The following is a 22,713-nucleotide window of genomic DNA, read 5'->3' as shown; positions in this document are numbered from 1 at the left end:
CTAAAAATAAAATAGAAAATAAATTAAGAGCCATCCTATAACTATTTAAACAAGCCTACAATTTTGCACTGAGTGATATTTCCAGCTCTTCTTGCCTGCTGTGGCTTGAGGGCTGCAGCCTGGAAACGCCTGTAAGGGCAGCCCCCCTCCCCCAGCACTCATCCTACAGACAGGATGCAGACCCAAGAAGGCGAAGCACAGCAGGATGGTGGCTCACAAGTCCAGCGTGAAAGCTTCCCCTGTCTCCTTCAGGTTAACACCCAAAAGCTTCACCACAGAAAGCTCCATGTATGCATACTCAGACAATGGATCTGTAATTTTTTTAAAGGGGTTTCTGTTCCAAACCAACACTTTCCTGAATGAAGTACCTCTCCTGTCTTCTCACCTCATTTTCCATCATGCAGTGGAAATGCAGGTTTCTCCAATGTGCCACATAAGGCAAAAGATATCGATAGTTGACTGGATTGCAGTACAGATGGACACTATCTGATTTAATCAGTATAATCACATCTACAAGAGGAAAATAAAAGCAAAAACACAAAATTGTCAGAAGATTTTCCTTCAGACAATTTCTGCCCATTGAATGCATGAAATTGTAGTTCAGGAATTCAGGGTTTGCATGGCCAGGCCCTGGGTTCATTTCTAGTATAACAAACAAACAAACAAACAAGCCCCCCAAAACAAAACATAGCCATTTCAGAAACAATGTAACAAGAGTCCAAGTGGATAACTGTTTAATTAAACAAAAGTCAGGTGTGGACAGTAAGGGTTTTCTATTGCCTCTGCAATGTTCCTCCCATGATGGCCTTCTAAATGTGACAGTGTAAGCCCAAAATAAGTCAAAAGAGCACGCTTCATTTACCCAAACAGTGTACTGCAAAGTTCAACAAAGTCAGCACTGTGGTACCACTCTTGGCCATGCTACTTACTTACTAAGTGATGACAGAGTGGTTGCATTACTGAAGATGGAGCTTAGGGCTTGCACATGCTGGGCAAGCACTCTGCCATGCTCAACCCATTTTACTTTTTTATTTTAAGAGAGGGTCTCAGGAAGTTGCCTCAGCTGACCTTAAACTCAATATGTAGCTAAGGGAGGCCTAGAACTTATAATCCTCCTGCCTCAGCATCCCAAGCAGCTATGATTTTAGGACTCTACCACCAGGCCTGGCTTCTTTTTTAGACTATATAGCCCTAGCTGACCTGGAATTTACTGAGACCAGGCTAGCCCTGAATTTGCAGCAATGCTCTGGCCTCTGCCTACTAAGTGCTGGGATTACAAACATGCATGATCATACCTGGCTTTACAATATACTTGAATGAGGAGATGATGAAACATGGCCACTGAACCAAGAAACAGCACCAGTTATGACAAGGACTCCACATTAAAACCAGTGTCTAAAATTCTTGGCCAGAGGATCATTTCGTTCCAAGCCATTGTGAGTCTGGACTTTGCCTGCCAGTCTTAGAGGTTACTGTATGCAGTGAACTCTTTACACAGGAAAGGCTGGAAGGAAGGAAATACAGGCAACCGAAAAGAGCTTCTGAAAATAGACCAACAGACTGCAGATTTATAACAGCCATCAACATTGATGGATAAGTAAATAAAGAAAGCCCAAGGGTACAAGAAAACCCAGGCAAATTCAAGAGCCATGAGACAGGGTAATGAAATGGAGCAGAAATATGAAAGTAGCCTGAGTGTGGGAAATGAAAGCAGTCATAATCCAAAAGAAAAACGGCCTTCACTCAATGGTTTCTCTGATGCCAGAGGTACTAGGCCTCCCTCTAACAAGACCAAGCTAGGAATTGCTGGAAGTGAGAAAACTGCAAAGAGAAGAAAAGAGCCTTGCTCTCATGTCTCTGTATTGGGTGTCCTCATATCCCACAGCCCCCAGAGCCCTAGCCTCAATCACCTGTAGACTACCTGCTAAAGAAGAAGTTTTATACACCTGGAAAAGTAGGGGCATAAACACTTACCACATACTCTGCACTGAATTACAACCTTGAAGAGTTAACATCCAAAACAGAAGTGTTAAAATAACTCCTAAAGCTAATCACACATTTTATGCTCTCAATGGACTCTGGTATTTAACAGAGTAAACAATCACATAAAAGAAGAAAATATGGTCTGGTGTCTTTAATCACACCTGCCTGCAGAAGCAGGCAGATCTCTGTGAGTTTGAGGGCAGCATGGTCTACATACATAATGAGTTCCAGGATAGCCAGGGCTGAAACTCTATCTCAAAGGGAGAAGGAGGAGAAAGAAAGAAAAGGAAGAAAGGAAGGAGGAAGGGAGAGGGAGGGAGGTAGGGAAGGAGAAAAAAGAGGAAAGGACAGAAGGAAGGACAAAAAGGAAAGGGAAGGGGAAGGGGAGAGGAGAGGGGAGGGGAGGGGAGGGGAGGGGAGGGGAGGGAGCAAGCTGGGCATGATGGCATAAAAACAAATTAAAAAAAAAAGCAGCAGCAGGCAAATGAGAAGCAGGAGAACTAAGAAGAGAGAGAGGAGGAAAGGGCATGAGATGGTTGCACTGGCCAGGCGTACTGGCAGAACAAACAAACAAATGAATGTAGAATTATGTAAAATGTTTTTAAAATGTCTTTGAAAGATACGTATCTCATGTTGGCCTTTTTCTACTCACAGCGAGGTTAAAAGTGGAAGCATGCTGGCTGTGGTGGCCCACACCATTAATCTCAGCACTTGAAGGCAGGAAGAGCTTGTTGTTTTATGTCTGTGAGTTTGATATCAGTGTGGTCTAACAAGTTCCAGGACAGCCAGGACTACAGAGGGAAGCCTTGCCTCAACCCCATCCCCCACCCCTAAAAAACTTAGAAGCATAAAGCTGCTGATCTCAGCTTTCTAACTATAAGGATTTAAAAATAACTTTATTAATTGGAGTAAAATGCTTATTTGTTAAATACCCACTGGGTCAAATGACAAGATAAAGACAGAGAGAAGCACATCTTTGGGGATTTAAACGGCTCCTTTGTTTTAGGACTGAAGTCCCTTGCCACCATGGTTGCAGTGAAACATGTGGCAATAACAAGCTTCCAAAATACATTCTTCCCAAACCACTACACATAAGGAAGACATTTTATTTTATATTTGAGATTTTTATTTTATTTGTATGGATGCTTTGCTTACATATATGGCTGTGTATTACTTGTGTGCCTGCTGCCTGCAGGGAGGACAGAAAAGGACATCTGATCCCCTAGAACCAAAGTATAAGGTGCAGGGAATTGAATCTAGTTCCTCTGGAAAAAGAGCCAATGCTTTTAAACCACTGAGCCATCTCTCCATGCCCCTGGAATGAAATTTTATTTTTTATTTTATTTTATTCAAGGCAGGGTCTCTACCTAGCTCTGTCTTGGAACTCACTATGTAGGCCAGATAAGCCTTAAACTCACAGAGATCTACCTGCCTCTGCTTCCCAGAGATTAAAGGCTTGAAATATCTTTACTGGTCAAAAAAAATTAAATCAAAATCTGAAACAAACAAACAAACAGATGAATTGAAAAACAATTGATGGTGTCTGCTAGCAATGTCAGAAGCTACATTCATAAAGTCTCCCCAACATGACGGCCCAACCAGAACAAAACAAGGACCCCACCAATGGATATATCAAAGTGGATGGGTTAAAGCCCTTGAAGTCTCAATTCTACATAAAAAACCACAGGCAACTGAAAAGCCAGGAGCAGGAGAGGTATCTTTCCCCAGGGAAGAGCACACCAATTGGTAGTCCAGTGAAAATGGTCATCCATAGAAACATACATGCAAGTAACATTATATGGACTGAAAAGATTATATATACAAATATATATATATATGTAAATATGTATATGCATGTAATAATAAAGAAAAAAGGCCATAAATTGAAGGAAGGAGGAGGGGCATGAGAGAGGGTTCAGAACAATACTTCTCAACCTTCCCAATGCTGAGACCCTTCAATACAGTTCCTCATGTTATAGTGCCCCCACACATAAAATTATTTTCATTGCTATTTCATAACTGTTATTTTGCAACCATTATGAATTTTAATGTAAATATTTTTGGAGATAGAGGTCTGCCAAAGGGATCGTAACTTACAGGTTGAGAAACACTGATTTAGAGAAAGGAAAGGAGAGGAAAACATATTATAATATCAAAAATTAAAAAGAAAAAGAACAATTGAAGATGACAGTAGTGGCTCATACATGCAAACCTAGCAACAGGCTGAGAAATGCCATGGATTGGAAGCGAACTTGAGTACAAAGTAAGAGTGCCTCCTCAGACAGAAAGATGGAGGAGGAAAGAATGACAGAAAAGGAAGAAAGGACACTAACAGAAAGTAATTTTAGTCCTCTTTTTCTGTATTCAAAATAAAAAGAATAGCTTTAACTAAGCTATATGGATAGTACTTGGGACTTTACCACAGTAAAATTTTCAAAGACTGTACAACTCAGAACTACTGAGTTTGAAATAATTCTTCACTGTGTAACTTCTTATGAATATCGTGATGCTTCGCAGCATCCCTGGTGTCCACTAGATGCCAGCAGTACCACAGACTGAGCCATGGCCATCAAATATATCTTCAGACATTGCTAAATGTCCCCTAAGGCACAAAAATGACCCCCAACTGAGAACCACTATACTCAACTGAGATCATCTGACATCAAATGTTTGCTTTCATGGCCTCCCCAGCTGCCTTGTAAAAGCGTCTTGTCTCTTGTCCAGTTTTACTTGTTTGTTGTATGTCTCCTGACTCATCTTGCAGACAATTTATAATGCTAAATATATGATATCAGAGATAGCTCCTGGGCAACAGCCCACAGCAGCATCAACACATGCAGTGTCTCCAAGCCAGAGAAGGCAGACTGCAGGCAAAAAGCCTGCATTGTATTAAAGTCACACAAAACACAATTCCCAAAGACAGCAGGACAAAAGGCCCTTGTTCCTAAGCTAAAGAGGCACATAAAATCTTCCTCACAAGAGCAGCTCATCTTTGCCTCGAAACTGAAAGTGGTCTCACTGGCAACAGCACACAATCTGAACCTTCAGTAAAAGGAGCAATGGGCAATAGTAAGAAAAACTAGTACCCTGCCAAGAGATAAAGCCAAACACTGATGTCTGCTTTTGGTTTCAAAGATGATTTGCTCAGTAAACGTATTCTGTAAACTGCTTGTTGACAGTCTGTTGCCCACTGCATGACCAATACGAATATTCTATCTACTAAAATTCTACCAACCAAAATAATATTTTTCACTATTAAAAAGATAAAATATAACTGGCATAATTAATCTTTGGGAGGGTGAGGCCAGAGAGTTACCAATTTTAAGACCAATTAGGGTACCACACATCATTCAAACAGTAAAAGAAAACAAGGCAGGAATTTACTTGCGCTTTGGATGATTATATTTTCCTATTAAAAGATCATAAATGGAATGCTGGGTGTATGTCTTTAATCCCAGCACAGGAAAGCAGAGCCATGTAGATCTCAGAGTTCAAAGTCAGCCTGGTCTACACAGTGAATTTCAAACCAGTTAGAGCAATATGAGACTCTGTCTTAAAACAAACAAATAAACAAACAAAAAACACAAACCACAAAAGCAGAAACAGAAACAAAATATAATGAACTGGGGCTGTTGAGATGACTCAGCAGCTAAAAGTACTTGCTATTCTTCCAGACAACCTGGGTTTGATTCCCAACACCTGAATGGTGGCTCACAACCATCTGTAACTCACACACGTGCAAACAAAACACTCACACAATACAATAAAATTAAAACAATATTTTACAAAAAGATCATGAATTAAGGATCCAAAGAAATAAAGCACGCTCTCTTACCATTTGCCAATATAGACTTACCATCTAGAATTTCTTCAGAAAATCCCGTTTTCTCAATATCAGTGGTATTCTGACCGTATAAACCAAACAGAAGGTAATTTGCCAGCTCTCTGCAGCCTTCATTGTACCTGCTGTCAATTCCTGCAAGGCAAAGTAGGCTATGACTAGCTGTCCTATACTGTGGAATAGAATAAGAGCCAGTGATTTGCCTGTTTAGGAAAGCCCTGATGGCCAAAGGCAGTAGCTCAAACCAGTTTTGCGCTAAAACTAAATAAACACCCCTTTGTGAGACAAACAGGCTGAGGCATAAGACGCCTTCCTTAGAGCTCAAGATCTACATAGGTGGGAAAATTAAGCAACAAGAATTACTAAGGCTGGTAATTCTGAAAAGCATTTTTTTTTCTTTCAGTTTGTAGTTTACATGTATGGGTGTTTAGCCTCCAAGTATGTGTGTACCATGTGTGCCTGGTACCCAAGGAGGCCAGAAGAGCACGCTCTGAGATCTCTTGGATCCCCCTGGAATTGGAATTACAGATGGTTATGGGTCACCATGTGGGTCCTGGGAATCAAGCCTGGGTCCTCTGATGTTCCAGCACCACCTTCGGCCCATAGAAAGCAATTTGTAAGGGCAGAAAACCAGAATATATGGTCTTCTATTGCTTTACTAAGATCTTGGAATACTTTCAGTTAGTCTAAGAATACATCTCAAAAAGATCCTTATGAAAAATGTATGTGAGCAAATTAAACCATGTTAAGGTAGTTTGAAAAAGAGGACAAGAGGACTGAATAATAAGAAGTCCCCAAACATCAGACGCCAGGCATGGCATTGCACTGTAGGGTGTGGTGTGGGATATATGCTCCTGCAGAGGACCCTCACTAAAGCTAGTCTAAAAAGGCTGGACCAGAGACAGAAGGAAATCAAATGACGCTGCCTTTACTACTTTACTGTAGTCCTGTCTTAGACATCCCAGGACTACAGCTATTGACAGGATGCAAGGATCAGGGTCAAGCAGTTGCTGTCTATGTGGTTTTACAAAGAAAGGGTTGTGGCAGGAGTTCACTCTTTATCTCCTGTCATCCCTCTCAATAGTCACTCTCATTAAAACAGATCCAGATGCCACAGGAATGAATACCGGGAAGACACTAACCTACGATGCACCTTACGTATTACGAGTATCTTCCTGAGATCAGGACTACAGACTGCTGCTGCCTGAGTCCCACCTTATGAAAGCACTGACCTAGGATGCAGAGAATCCCATCAGGCTGCGACTTGCTGCTCTGTGTCAGGATGCTTTGAACCTGGCGGAGCCGGCTGCAGCTGTAACAGAACAACAGTTTTCCTGAGTGAGGCAGTGCGAGAGTCCCGAAAAGGTACGATCAAGGGGAGTGGTTTTGTTAGGTGAGGAAATTGGTACCTGTCTCTTTAATCAGAACCACGCCCTTCTCTTCTACCAATTATGAACTGGACTGTCAGGGGCTCTTTGGCTGAGTAGGGGATAGCACCAAGGCCCCAGACATAATTAATCAGAAACTGATTCCAAGATTTTCCAATGTCTTTTTACTTCTGCAGATTGTGAAAGAAAAGGTTCTACATTGCTTTAGCCTAATTTTAGTCCTTATCAGTCTGTTTCAAAAGCAACAAACAAAAACAAAAAATTATATAAGGGCCTCAATATACTAAGTTCTAATTAGATCACATGGCTGCCTTATAGAGTCTCAGCAAGGGGAGACACACTATTTCTACAGCTGTATTCCTTTGGTGGAAGGGATATTCCTTGCACCCAGGAGGAGATTTTCTCTCTCTCTCTCTCTCTCTCTGTGTGTGTGTGTGTGTGTGTGTATTGGTTTTTCACAACAGGGTTTCTCTGTGTAGCCTTGGCTGTCCTGAACTTGCTTTGTAGACCATGATGGCCTCAAACTCACAGAGATCTGCTGTCTCTGCCTCCTGAGTGCTGAGATTAAAGGCATGCACCATTACCACCCAGCAGAGACATATATTCTTAAACAATATAATTTCTATTGCTTTTCAGTCTCCCTCTGCTCCTTCTCAGTTACCCCCAAAATGAGTACCCCATTTCATGGTCAAGCCTGACCCTTCTTGGCCACCTCCATGTCTAACTCCCTCACCTCCATGAACATTTTTAACTGTTCAGTATCATTAACCATTAGCGATGCCAACTACAACTACTTTGAGATTCCATTTTACCAGAGTCATAATGGCTATCATTAAGAAAACAAATGACAACAAGAGCTGATGAGGATGTTGGGAAACTGTAACCCTGTCTACTAGCTGGGAGGGGTATGTGTATAGTAGGGGCATAAACTGGTGCAATTACTATGAAAATCCATGTGTGGAGGTTTCTCAAAAAGCTGAAAATAAAACTACTGTATGGTCTAGCTATCCTGAGCATATATGCAAAGGACTTCATATCCTACAATAGAAATACCTGCACATCTATGTGTATTGCTGTCTATTCAAAACAGCTGGGAAATGAAATCAGCTTAGATGTCCATCAACTGACAGATAATAAATATTCAATACGTGTATCCATCAGAATTTTATTCATCTCTAAAAAGATGAAATTGTGAAAATTTCAGAAAAACAGATAGAGCTGAAAAATATCATAGTGAGATGATCTAAGCCCCAAAAGACAAACACTCATGCTCTCTATGCAATTTTAGCTTTCAGTTTTCTTTTCCTTTAAAAAAATGTTAAGTATGTATATATGCATACAGGTGCGCACCGAGGCCAGAGTCACTGGATCCCTCTGGAGCTGGAGTTGGAGATGGTTGTGAGTCACTCAATGGGGGTACTAGGAACTGAATTCAGGTCTTCTACAAGAGAACCATCACTCCAGCCCTAAGCTTCAAATTTTAGATTTCTGTATTTAACTTATGTTTGTAGAGGTCAAGAAGCCAGAAAGGGCCCATGAGAGGGGGAGGGGATAGTAGAACACAGGTGCTATGAAGGAAGAGGGGGAAGACATTGGAGGCATTTCAGGAGGATGATGGTAGGTGTCTGAGGAAACAGAAACGAGTAGGGGTGGGTAGGTAGCCAAAACTAAGGGTTGATAGCTGTGCAGCGGTGGCACATGCCTTTAATCCCAGCACTCAGGAAGCAGAGGCAGGAGGATATCTGTAAGTTTGAGGCCGCCTGATCTACAGAGCAAGCTCCAGGACAGCCAGGGCTACACAGAGAAACCCTGTCTTGAAAAACCAAAGGACTTATTAAACTAAGGATTTATTAAAAAAGCCTCACAGAAACTTACTACTATGTCACTTTACAATATGACTTAAGGGGCTGGAGAGATGACACAATGATTAGGAGCACTGTTGCTCAGTTCCAAAGACCTACGTCCAGCGTCCAGCACTCACATCAGCAACTTACACCTGCTTGTAACTCCAGTCTCATGGGATCCAATGCCCTCTTTTGGCCTCCTTGGATACCTACACATACACAACACACCCACATATATACATACACACACACACACACACACACACACACACACTTATACATAAATAATAAATCTCTTGAAAAATTATGACTTAAAAATAATTTGAATGGAGGCACCCTGCATGGATGGACAACGCTGCTCCCAGAAGACATGGGCTATTAAATGAAAATCCCAATAACAGGCATGGCATACCACCCTATAATTTATTGACCAAGGAGGTTCCAGAGTACCCCCAAAGCAAGACAGAGCACTGCCACTGCTCTTGGTTGACCACTAGAACAGAGAGGAAAGAGCTGGATGGCTCTGTATTGAGAGCACTGGCTATCCTTTAGAGGATCTGGGTTCAATCCCCAGGACCCACATGGTGGCTCACAGCTATCTATAACTCTAGTTCAGGGGACCTTAATCCTGTTCTTGCCTCTGTGAGCACCAGGCACACATGTGATGCATAGACATGCATACAGGCAAAACATATGCATAAAACTTTTTCAAATATATTGCAGACTAAGCATGGTAAGGAAATGCCCTAATCCCAGCACTCTGTAGGCAGAAATAGGTATATTTTTGTAAGTTCAAGGCCAGCTTGGTCTACATAGTGAGTTCCAGTCCAACAAGAACTACACAGTGAGATATATTCATTCTCTCTCTCTTAAAAAAAAATCTACTTCAGAAAACTCCCACTGCAGGACATCTGGAACTGACTAGAGACTCCTCTCCCTGCTGGTCAGCTTTTATAGTACTAGAATGTGCTTTACAGGCTGCTGGGGAGAAAGACATCAGCGGTCACAGCCAACCCTGGACCCTACAGACTACAATAATGACCTGCTAGGGAAGATGTGCCCACTGGTATAATAATAATGTTATGAATGTCATGGGTTAACCAACCACCTTCTGGTTGGATTTGAAGCCTGTTCCACAAAATGGAATCCATGTACTGTAAACCTAGCCAAAAGCCCTTGGCTGGGGTGGTCACAGTGCCTATGGATTTCTTGTTTTCTTGAATGAAGTCATCAAACTGCTTTCTACATTTTATGTTTACACCCACAGAGCTATGCTGTTATTAACCTGGCTCAGAGGAACCAGCGGGTAGTGGCTAATGCATAGGCTCACACCTGGTCACCACTACCACAGCTTAGTGAACACCACGAAGAGGAGGAAGAAAGAATGTAAGAGCTAAAGGATAGGGAGGAGCGCTATGAACGGCTGTCTTCCAGAAAGGACACGGCCACTGCACTCATGAACTCACAGGGGCTGTGGCTGTCTGCACGAGGTCAAGCCAGTCACCATTTCAACAGGGACAGGGAAAGGGTTCATGAGTCCCCACCCCCAGCTGAGGAGCTATTGGCAACTGATGGCTGCTAGGGAAAGAAGTCATTTTTGTTCAGAGTGTGGCTAACCAGCATATACAAACATCAGTTCTCCTCAAATTAACATGCAGGCTTAACACAATTTCTAGCAAATGCCAACATTTTTATGAATATACAAATGTTTATTTTAAAATATGGGGGATGGTGAGATGAGATTTCCAGGCCAGCAAGGTCTTCACAGACCTGTTTCAAAAACAACTAAATAAATAAATCTACGTGGTAGGCTTCATGAATTTCTTACTATTTTTTCTGTAGTTTTTATATAAAAATTAGGGGTTATGAGGAAGGAGTCATAACAGAGTTTTAGAAGCAACAGTAGAGAAATGGCAAGGTAATTTTAAATATTAACCAAACTTCTTTCCCTGAGGAATGATGCCTACCCTGGCCCCGCACCTTTTCCCACTAGAAAGGCTTTCCAAGTTGGACCTTTGGCCCATTTTCTGTGACGGACAGTATGCTGACTGACTGCCAAGGTTACCAAGAGCTCTTTGGTTTACAAACTTATAAGCAGCCACTGACAAAAAGCATGACCAGATCATGTGACCAAGAAACAAAAGAGTTTCCTGGGCAACTGCTGCCGAAAGCCAAGACAATACTGAAAATAGAAGACTTTTTTCCTACTTGTACCCTGTGCAGTCCAAATACAGTGGGAGCACACAAATGTAAAAAGAGTCTCTTTTTCCTTAAGTAGAACATTATCCTGATTAGTGTTTTCTTATCAAATGGGTAAAACTAAATTCAGGGCTTTTTCCCCCCTTTGTACAATTTCTTGCTTCTCAAATTTAATCTTTAACCAGAATATAGTCTGTTTGTCACTGAACCATGAAGCATTACAGTTACTTAATTATTTACTTTTTTTGGTTTTTCAAGATAGGGTTTCTCTGTGTATCCATGGCTGTCCTGGAACTTGTTCTGTAGGCTAGGCAGGACTCAAACTCACAAAAATCCCCTGCCTCTGCCTCCCAAGTGCTGAGTTTACAGGTGTGTGCACCAATGCCCAAATTTTTTGTTTGTTGTTTATTTGAGAGTGGGTTTCTCTGTGTCATGGCTGTCCTGGGATTTACTCTGTAGTCCTGGCTGGCCTGGAACTCACAAAGACTTGCCTGCCTCTGCCTCCAGAGGGCTGGGATTAAAGTTATGCACCACCACTGCCCGGCTAATTACTTACTTTTAACAAAAAGCAAACAAACAAAATATCCCTGATGAGTTCAAAGGAAAGCACAGTCACCCCCATTCCAATTCAGCACCCATAATTAATCACAGTTAACATCCTGGCATATCTTCTTTTATTCATATTAATGCTTTCTAAAGCTGTATATGTAAAATGTTAGGTTACTGTCCTTTTATAAGGAATAAATAGAAAATTTATATGAAACTAAAGTTTTCATTGATCTTTATACCCAAAGGTCATATACATGATAGTCTGTTATGTGTCTACATGCATACACCCCAAATCCCAACAGTAAACCACGGCCATGCAGCTCACAGGACCTGACCAAGGCTGGCACACCCTGGAGAGACCTGTGCTGCCCACAGCCTTACACAGTCTCACCTTCAGAAGTTATGTAAGGGGGATATAGTCATGTAGAAGTCATTTAGTAGGTGGTCTGGCTACTTTTCTATCAACTTGATATAAAGCAGAGACATTAGAAGGAAGGGAGCCTCAACTGAGAAAACATCTCTGTAAGACTGGGCTGTAGGCAAGCCTGTAGGACGTTTTTAACGACGTGGGAGGGGCCTGCCCATTGTGGGCTGTACCCACAGTTGATGGTTGCTAGTGGAAGAAGAGTCATTTTTGCTCAGGAGTGTGGTCTGGTGGTCCTAAGTGCTGTAAGAAAGCAGATTAAGTAAATCATAAGGACAAGCCAGTGAGCAGCACTCCTCCACGGCCTCTGCATCAGCTCCTGCCTCCATGTTCCTGCCCTGTTTAAAGTACTGTCCTGAGTTACATCAGTAAGTGTAAATCAAGTAAATTCATTCCTCCCCAAGCAGCTTTCAGTCGTGGTTTTTTGTCACGGCAACAGGAACCCTAATACACGGGGTAAAAGGCACTTGCCACCAAACCTTAGTTTGATGGGCAGGACCACACAGTAAAGAAAACAGCAGATTCTCCCAAGTTGTCATTTGACTACAACACATACATCTGAAGCACATGGCCCCCACCCAAACAAATAATAGGTAAACACACAACAACAAAAACACTCACAAAAAAATTGAGGATATAGCTCAAAATCCTTGAACACTTGCCAGACCGTGGGTACAATTTCTAGCACTGAAAATATTCTCTCTGTCCTCTTCCTCTCCAATGCTTTCAATTTCAGGCTTGTGATATAGGTCAATGCACATACCTAATGTATGTGACATCTGGATCCAATCTCTAGGACCTCAAAGAATGCTGCCTTTGCACCATTACTTTCTTCCTCGGTTTTCCTTGGGCTTAGAATGAGTTTGAGCGTGTGAGATGACAACTCAGTCACCAATGGGCACACAACAGAGGAAAGACTCAAAGACAGGAGTGGAGCCCATGGCATTCTCGGGTTTACAGTTGCTGTGCTTCAAGCTTTGGGGGACAAAGAGAACAAGAGGCTGGCACTACGGCTGCAGAGAGCTACAGTGGCAACATGGCTGTCAGCCCCCTGCCCGAGCGTAGGACACACACCTCTAGAAAGCCCACCTGCACTTGTGTTCTCGTGAAGAGCATGGCCCATGAGCAGATTACCTTCCTTCAAAGGCACAGGAAGCCGCTGTGTGATTTCTTTCTACTCACTAGTTTCCCTGTCACTTCACCATTTAAACTAGAAAAGATGCTGTAAGCTATTATTGTCTAATGTGACACAGCACTAAAAAGATACCAAACAAATGGCATGTCTTTCTGGTTTTATTTTTATTTTATTTTTTCATAAAATGCTAATCAGTCAGCAGCCTTAGCTTTTTTTCTGGAAACTTCAGGTCACAAGTGCTGTGTGTGTGTGTGTGTGTGTGTGTGTGTGTGTGTGTATGCCAGGTGTGTGCAAGTGCCTGTGGAGGCCAGAAGAGGGCATCAGGTCCCTTAGAGCTGGAACCAAACCCAGTCCTCTGCAAGAATGGCAAATTCTCTTAACCACTTAACTGAGGGGTCACTCCAGCCCTCAGTTCACAGGTGATCCTTTATTAGTCCTCTGAGAACAGCTGTGACATTATGTAAAATCCCAGACTAATAAGAGTACTCTGTTTGCTGAATTGACAGCACAGTGAGAGGAAGCAAGGGTTGAACCTGGGAGGTCAATTAAAAGTCAGTGAGAGGGGCACACCTGTAATCCCAGCAACTAGGAGGTAGTGATGCGTCAGGGCTTCAAGGTCACCCTGTGCTGTGAGATACTATTCCTGGGCAGACCAACAAATATCTTCTCATCTAAATTGGGAATTTGGACAGACCAACGTAAGGGAACCACCGAAGTCCAACTTGGTGAAGCAGTGAGTTTCACTGGGGTGCCTGACATGAACAGAAAGCAGAAATGACTCAAAGACAGCCTATCACCAAAGCTGTCAGCATGGGTGACAGCTCTCAAAAGCTGAAAACTTGGAGCTCACTGCACGCCTGCAGGCAGCTCCACAAGTCAGAAAGCATTGCTTGCAGGCAGCTCAGTGGTCTGAGCCTCTTCCAAGTGGACTGACTGTTCTGGGTGTCCCTTGGCTGCCCTTACTGCATAGAGGACTAAACCACTCTCAAAAGTGGAATAAATGATACTGCTGGGACACAGCTCGACACCAAAGTGCTTGCCTAGCAACCCCAAAGCCCTGAGATTGGTCACAAGCATTGGTTTGACTGCCAGTGCCATAAGAAAACAAACACAATCAAGATGGAGTCTAGGTATGGACAACACATATGAATGTGCACTGAATAATTCAACTTTTTTATACTTCTGAAAGTCTTCAGATGACAGTGTTGGAAGGAATCACGGTGGGAATTATAAAAGCTGCCATATTTGCATTAATCTAGATAAGTCTTGATCAAGATGAGATCACTGTAGGACTGTGACAGGTTGGAAGTCATCTTGCTTGAAACCCCCAGGAGGTGAGTGGTGAGGTGGAGATCGACAACAGGCAGTTACAGAGAAAATCAATTCCCCAGAAGTGGCCGGAAGAAGAGTGGCCCAGGATCAGCACTCAGACTTCTAAGAACCTAGGGTGGCACAGGTGCAGCCATCTTCCCCACCTAGTCACTGCCACTATGAGTTCAGACCTGGGGCTGGTGGGCTCTGGGGTAGCCCTGAATGTGGTGACAGAGGAGCTGGGGGCCAAAGCTGAAGTGCTTTTGTGTCTCACCAAGGACACGAGTACCTGATCGTCAATGGCAAACTCCAGAGTTGCACAACAGTGTACCAGGCTCCCTAGATGCCCAAGACCATGTACAGGGCACAGCACAAACACCAAGCCAAGCCATCGTGTGGTCACCAGCCACCATTTAACTTCACAAGTTAAGAAACTTGAAAGAAAGGCAGAGGCAGGCTGTGTGGCAAGGCCATAAATCCCACTTCCACTGATGTCCTGCACTGGACAGGTAAGACAATGTCAGTGTTGCTACTGTCATGACCAAATGTAACACTTTATGGCTCACTAACCATAAATGACTCAAACTGACACATGTATGGTACGGTATGACTAAAGAACATGCTCCTGACATGTAACTATGTAGTAATTTAAAATTGTTCCCAGCACCTCTACTGTAGTAATCTGAATAAGAATTTCCCCCCTCTCCCAGGCTCATTTATTGGAGTGTTTGTTGGAGTAGTGTGGCTTGTTGCCTGAGTGTCGCTGGGGGTGGGCCTTGGGGTTTCAAATGCTCAAGTCAGGCCCAGGGTCGCTGCTTGTCCTTCTGCCTGTAGATCTGGGCACAGACCTCAAGCTCCTCCAGCCCCATGACTGCCTATATGCTGTCATGCTTCCCACCATGACGACAATGGACTAACCTCTGAACTGTAAGCCAGCCCTAATGAAATGTTCTGCTTTATAAGAGTTGCAGTGGTCATGGCGTCTCTTCACAGCAATAGAACACTGGCTAAGACATCCACCTCCACACAACCACAACAATCCAGTGCAATATAATTCTCATTCTAACACAGTTATCTGCTGTGGTATGAACGAAGAGCTATCCATCCACACCCATCTCCCCTTTCACTAGTAACACCCCCAATTTCATTTAGGTTAGCAACAGGCCAGATTCCTCTGCTTCTGGAGCTATGTGACCAATGAGGCTAATTTAGAAGTTGTCGAATCTTCTGGGAAAGCTCTTGTAAGGGAACTGACTCAACTAAGAGGACTAGCCTCCTCGCCTCCTCCCTGCCTCCTCTTACCTGAAAGACAAGATGGCCACAGTTCCTGCAGCCATTTTGTGACCATGACACTATTGTAAAGATAGAAGCCACTTGCTAATGTCACCAAATGTAAGTATAGAAGTGGCCTGGCTCCTTGTTAACTTTATATGAGAAAAGGCCTATCCTCCTCTGGTGGACATCTTTTGCAATAGAGAATAAATGCTAACATCATTTTTGTGAAGATTCTCTTACTCGCTGCTGAATATAGTTCCTGATAGAGCTCCTAATTTAAAATGGTTAAAAACTCATGCTCAATTAAATTTATGTCTACACAAATTTCATGAATTTGTATTAATAAGACACTAAATTTAAGAATTCCAGAAAAATGAGTCATCACAAACAGGAAATGCTATCCAGAGGTCTGCTCACTGTATTCTGATATTTCTAGGCTGTTTCTTCTCTTTGGCTGACCGTGAGCACTGTTCTCATTTCCTGCATCCTTAACTGTTATAAGCTTGTCACATTCCAATATAATGTGGAATCTCAGATTAGATCTTAGAATGAAAAAAGTTCATTTGGGGAAATAAAGTCTGGACTGACTCCCAAGTAAGCAAGTTTACTAATTAAACTAAAGCTTTACACAAACACTGATGCCGTCATTGCAATAAACGCCTGCATTTACTACAATTCATATAAATCTAAAATTACTTCAAAATTGAAGTTTTATAAAAGCATGCTAAGGGCCCACTGAGATAGCTCAGTGAGTTCAGGTTCTTGCCACCAAGTCTGACAACCTGAGCTAGACTTCCCAGGTCCCACATCGTGGAAGGAGAAAACCTACTCCCCCAAGTTGTCCTCTGATTGCCATACCATATACACCTACATGTACACACACACACACACACACACACACACACACACACGTGCACACACATACACACACACACACAAAAGAACACACAGAGTAGATGAGCGTAATTAAAATCTAATATGTTAAATAAAAACAAGGAATGGTGGCAAACATCTTCAATCTCAATACCCAGGAGGCAGAGGTAAGCCTGGTCTGCAAAGCAAGTTCCAGGTCAGCCAAGGCTACAGAGAGAGGCCCTGTCTCAAAAAGAAATATACCAAATAAGTTGCCCTTTCTTCAAACCAGAGCTTTGAGAAGTACTGGTTTTAAGTGCCCAAACTATAATAACTACTTATTTTTAATTTTTTTCTATCGATGTATTCACTTATTTATGTTGCCATGCATGTACAGTGTGTGCATGTGTAGACATGGAACTGGTTTCCTCTGTCTATCATGTGGATTCTAGGAACTGAACTCAGTTCCTTAGGCTTGGTAACAAGTGCCTGTACCTGCGAGCTATCTCTTCAAACATTTTAAAAAACTACATTTCAGGGCAAAACCAATAGTTTAGGCTGTGTAAAATCTGTCACATTTACCCCCTTCAGATAAATGCACCAAAGCTAGCAAGCACTGCAAGTTACTGGGCCCTAGGAATGTCACATAATATACTGTCACCCCAGACATAAGCACAAAGGTAGTAAAGCCTCTACCTCTGGGCAGAAATGAAACCACAAACCTCTCTGCAGGCAAACCTCTCTGCTTCTACCAGGATCACACCAAGCCTTCCTAGGCAGCATCCAAGCAACTGTTTTTGTTGTTGTTGTTACTTGTTTGTCTGACGTAGCCCAGATTGCCCTTGAACTGGATAACCAAGGTTCTTGAACTTCTAAAAGAAGTTCTGCAAGAAAACCCTCTGCAGAAAAATATTTTGAAGTAGGACAGCCTATTTCAGCAAGATTCCCACTAATTCCTTAGTATTAGTTTATATAATCTAGGTTATGCTTTGGTTAAGGAAAAATTCAAGAGATCAGCATGTAGAGGTGTTTGCTGCTAAGCCTGTCAGCCTGAGTTCAATCCCAGAGATCCACATGGTCCAGATCCACAGCTTCAAACAAGCTGTTCTCTGACAGTCTGACAGACAAAGACAGACAGACACACAGATACACACACAAAACTTTTTTTAAAAAATTTCTTTTTTGGAGATAAGGTCTCACTATGAAGCCCTAGCTGATCTCAAACGACATGTAGACCAGGCTAGCCCCAAATTCATAGAAAGCTGCCTGCATCTGCCTCCCAAATGCCAGGATTAAAGGTGTATACCACCATGAGGCAGATGTGGTGGTACATGTCTGTGGGCCCAGCAGGGAAGGCAGAGACAGGCAGATGGAGGTGAGTTAGAGGCCAGCCTGGTCTACAAATGGAGTCCAGGACAGGCAAGGCTACAAAGAGAAACCCTGTCTCAAAAAACTAAAAAATAAAAAAGTGTGCACCAAAAAGGTTTTTAATCAGGCTGGAAAGTACTCAGTAGTTATGAGCACTTGATACTCTTGAGAGGACGTGGGTTTGATTCTTGGCACCACATAGTGGTTCACAACCATCTGTAACTCCAGTGCCAGGGGATCCAGTGCTCTCTTCTGACCTCTGCAGGCACCAAGCACGCACATGGTGCATGGACAAACATGTAGGCAAAACATTCACACATAAAATAAAATAAAAAATCTAATAAAAAAAATTAAAAATTTTATTCCAAAAAATTGTGACATTTTACTTCTTTCTCATGTTCATTCTGGGTTCCAGAATGATTGGAGGAGGGACCACTTGGAGCAACAACAGCCACCATAACAGAAGGAAAGAGAGTAACAAATTACACTGCTAAAGCTTTTAATGCAAAGGACTACAGCCTTATTCGTATGCACATCTTATTAACCAAGAGCAACTCACAAGCCAACTTGGAAGAGGAAAGCAACTCTAATTCTACATGCTTGGGGGACAGGAACCAACATTATCTGATAGACAGCTTGATGATCATAGCCTTAGAAAGGAGCCTCTAATTCTGAGCAATAATATTTTCATTTCTGATCTCCAACCTCCATCTGTGAGAATGGATTCCTTTCTAGAACAGAGCCATGCACTTACAAGTGCTATCTATGGTCTCCAGGAATGTCACTTCACTAGTTAAGCCTGCCTCTTTCATCACCCAGGAGAGAGCAGCAAAGAGACCAAATTCAGATACAGGAAGGAGCTGAATCCAAACCTGATAGGAACCTTCAAAATGTTAAAGGGTGTGTGTGTAGGAGGGGGGAGATCAACCAAGTTCAAAGCCAGCCCGAGCTACAGATGAAGACTTATTTCAAAAGCACTGGGGAAAATACAAAGGGAAGACTTGAACAGATATGTACTCAACTACAGGGAGGTGAAGAAAGAAGGCGACCCTCCACCGAAATTCCTACCAAAGGCCTGCTGTTAAACTACGTACTGTCTAACGTCAAGTTCCAGCCAAACTACTTTATGGAGGATTCAGAGTCTATGAAGACAGAGTAGCCTGGCTGTCCAGGAATTCATGCTGCAGACCAGGCTGGCCTCCAATTCACAGAGATCCACCTGCCTCTGCCTGCCTCCCGAGTGCTGGGATTAAAAGCATGCACCACCAAGCCTGTCACATGAATATGTCTGTGTGAGTATATGCTGCATGTATGTAAGTACCTGCAGAAGCCAGAAGAGGGCACCAGATGCCCCCAGCCATATACTATATACATATATGTACACACACACACACACACACACACACACACACTACCTTTAAGAAAGTAAAATGCGGGGTTGGGGATTTAGCTCAGCAGTAGAGCGCTTACCTAGCAAGCACAAGGCCCTGGGTTCAGTCCTCAGCTCTGGAAAAAAAGAAGAAGAAGAAGAGAGAGAGAGAGAGAGAGAGAGAGAGAGAGAGAGAGAGAGAGAGAGAGAGAAAGCAAGAAAGCAAGCAAGAAAGAAAGAATAGAGCTCCCAGCACCGGCAGGCAGGCAGATCTCTTGAGTTAAAGGCCGTGCTGGTCATGACTACTTAGTGAGAACCTGTCTCCAAAAAACCAAGAAGGGGAAAAAAAAAAAGACAAAACAAAGGAAAGTAAAGAACCAGAGAGGTTGCTCAGTGGGCAGAAGTCTTTAATGTGCAAGCCTGATGACCTGAGTTCAATCCCTAGACTCACTGTGGAAGGAGAGAACCAGCTCCTAAAAGTTACTCTCTCGCCTTCCACACACATGCCATGGGACCAACATGCCTGCACCTCTCCCCCAACACACATGCGCGCGCGCGCACACACACACACACACACAAACTCACAGATAATTAACAATAACAATTCTTACAAAGAAAATAAACAAATCAGGTGTGGTACATACTCCTGTAACCTTAGTGCTCTGGAGACAGAGACAGGAAAATCAGCATGTTCAAGACTAGCACATTCAACACAGCAAGTTCCAGGCCAGCCAGGGCTACACAGTGAGACCCCTGTCTCAGACAAAAAGAGAAATTTTAAAAAAGTAGGTAGGCAGCATTTATTCTGGAGATGGATTTTTATGATAAAGATGCTTCCAAGTCTCAAATTATTCAAATCAAGGTTCAACAAAATAGCTCAGTGGTTAAAGGAGTTTGCCACCAAGACTGATGACATGAGTTGGATCCCTGAGACCCGCATGATGGAAGGAAAAAATAAACTCCCAAAAGTTGTCCTCCGACTGTCATATGTGCCCTGTGACACACACTTACACAGACACATACACACACCTTTGGTTAGGAAAATAAAAATGTGTAGCTGAAAGATGGCCCAGCAGTTAAAAGCATGTACTTCTCTTATAGAGGACCTGAGATCAGGTCTCAGCACCCATGTCAGTCCAGTTCCAGGGAATCCAACACCCTCTTCTAGACTCCTTGGGTATCTGCACCCACTTTCACATTCCCACATGCAAACACAGTACACTCATACTTACAAACAAATCTAAACTGAAATATTTTAAAATGCAATTATTTTAAAAATTCAAATAAAGATTCTTAAGCTTGTGATGGGGTTACAGTTCAGTGGTTAGAGCACTTTGCTACCATTTTCATGGTCATGGAACGCACCACATCAAACAACCACAGTGCTTGGACACACACCCATAGGCAGACAGGCACACAACCCTAGAGAAAGCCTAGCTTTATCGGATGGCTGCTCCAAGCTCTAAAGCATCCCGTTAAATTTCATACAAAGTTCAAATGCTTTCAAACAGTGATGCTCTCTGGCAGAAGCACTGAGAGAGAATGGAGACTTGTTTCCACAGGCGGCTACCCACTACAAACTGTAAAACCCAGAAGGAAGTGCTGTCAGCTGCAGAAAAATTCACACAATGTCAAAGTGGAAACAAACCAGGACTCCTAAACGCATTGTTTCATTACTATCTAATCGCTTCTTTCGTCTTTCATGTCTTAGTCATTTAATAAACACAGTGCCAGAATGTGAGAAGGAATCCTGGGAAATGAAAAGGAAGGCTTAGTTTGGGCCTTGCAGAATGGCTCAGTGGGTAAAGGCACTTAGCTGCCAGAAGCCTGAGTACAATCCTGGTGACCCACATAGGAGAAAGGGGAGAAAAGACTCAAGGGCAAGCTGTCCTCTGCCCTTCATACTCTCGCTGTGGCGAGCACACAGAGGTGATAAACAAACAAAACACATACATGTAATTTAAAAATAAAAAAGACAACACCAAGGTGGCTCATGTCTTTAATCCCAACACTGAGAAGCACGTGGATCTCTGAATTCAAGACCAGTCAGGCCTACATAGTAAGACTCTGTCTAAAAAAAAAAAAAAGTAGTTTTTATTCTTCATAGATCCAATTAAAATAACACCCCCTAAATAAACAAATAAAAAGCAACAAAATGCTACAGAAAGCAAGGCTAGATGTGTTATAGCACTTGTCTAGCAAATGCAAGGTCCTGGGATTTGACCATTAACACTGGAGGGAAACACTCACACATACAATACATACAGAGAATATTAAAACAACCAAACAAGAACACGGGAAAAAGTCTTTAATCCCAGCACTCGGGAGGCAGAGGCAGGTGGATCTCTTTGGGTTCAAGGCCAGCCTGGACTACACAGCGAGACCCTGCCTCAATTAAAAAAAAAAAAAAAAAAAAGGACAGGACAGAATATAGGAAAAGCCATTCGAACATTAGTTGACAACCCTCTTTCAAGGGAACAGTAACCTATTTGCTTTACCAGATGGCTGCAAGTAAGCAAACAAAGCCTCTTCTAGTTTAATGACAGGTTAGCAGTACCCAGGCCTCAATGACTCCTCCCTTCCCTTTCTTACAGGTTCCGACTCTAACACCTCCATCACTCCAACCTCCACGTTTCACTGGCAGCCCCATACCAGCTCGGCCACAAACAACAATGCCCAGTCTTTCAAGGTCAGTCCCAAAGACAGAGAGCAGAAATCGGATAGATCTGTACGGAAACGGGCAGGGCGGCCCTGCCTAATATCAACTCCCCTCCCCGTACATTGGCACTCCTGGACTCTATCAGGAACCTACTGTCAACCGCTTTTCGGGGTTCCAGGCCTCTTTTCCCTGTCCACCCAGCTTCTTTTTGCCTCCTGCGCCCCCAATGACCTTCATGTCCCCGCAACGGGCGGTCCCCAGCGGGCGGGGGGCGTCAGAGGCGGTGGCCAGGGACAGGTGAAGGGAGCTGCACGTACAAGCAGGGGGCTGGGCACTCTACAACCGAGCTGCGGTCTGGGGCAAAGGCTCTGGACACCTAGCAGCGCAGGGGTTCACGCAACTGAGTTTCTGGGGCGCTACTCGCGTGAAGACAGGGCCTCTAGCGGTGGGCTGCCTGTGGGGACGCTCCCAAAGAAAACCGGTCCGTGGGGTGGGGATGTCACAAAGGGTCTCCCC

At 43.1% G+C, this 22,713-nt stretch overlaps 1 protein-coding gene across 2 annotated transcripts in view; it reads right to left on the bottom strand.

The window, feature by feature from the left end:
* Positions 1–22,713, bottom strand: part of Dnaaf9 (dynein axonemal assembly factor 9) — a 128,076-nt gene that overhangs the window by 104,982 nt on the left and 381 nt on the right. For both annotated transcript variants that reach the window (XM_021653657.2, XM_021653656.2), the window contains exons 2-4: positions 7,057–7,136; positions 5,840–5,959; positions 386–510 (exon numbers count right to left, since the gene is read on the bottom strand). In XM_021653657.2, the coding sequence (XP_021509332.1) occupies positions 386–510; positions 5,840–5,959; positions 7,057–7,136 (325 nt within the window). The remainder of the gene's footprint in view (positions 1–385; positions 511–5,839; positions 5,960–7,056; positions 7,137–22,713) is intronic.

This window comes from Meriones unguiculatus, chromosome 18 (genome assembly GCF_030254825.1).
Source record: "Meriones unguiculatus strain TT.TT164.6M chromosome 18, Bangor_MerUng_6.1, whole genome shotgun sequence".
In the NCBI taxonomy this organism is placed as follows: Eukaryota; Metazoa; Chordata; class Mammalia; order Rodentia; family Muridae; genus Meriones; species Meriones unguiculatus.
The sequence above is the reverse complement of the archived record's forward strand: the minus strand, read 5'-3'. Positions and strand labels throughout refer to the sequence as shown.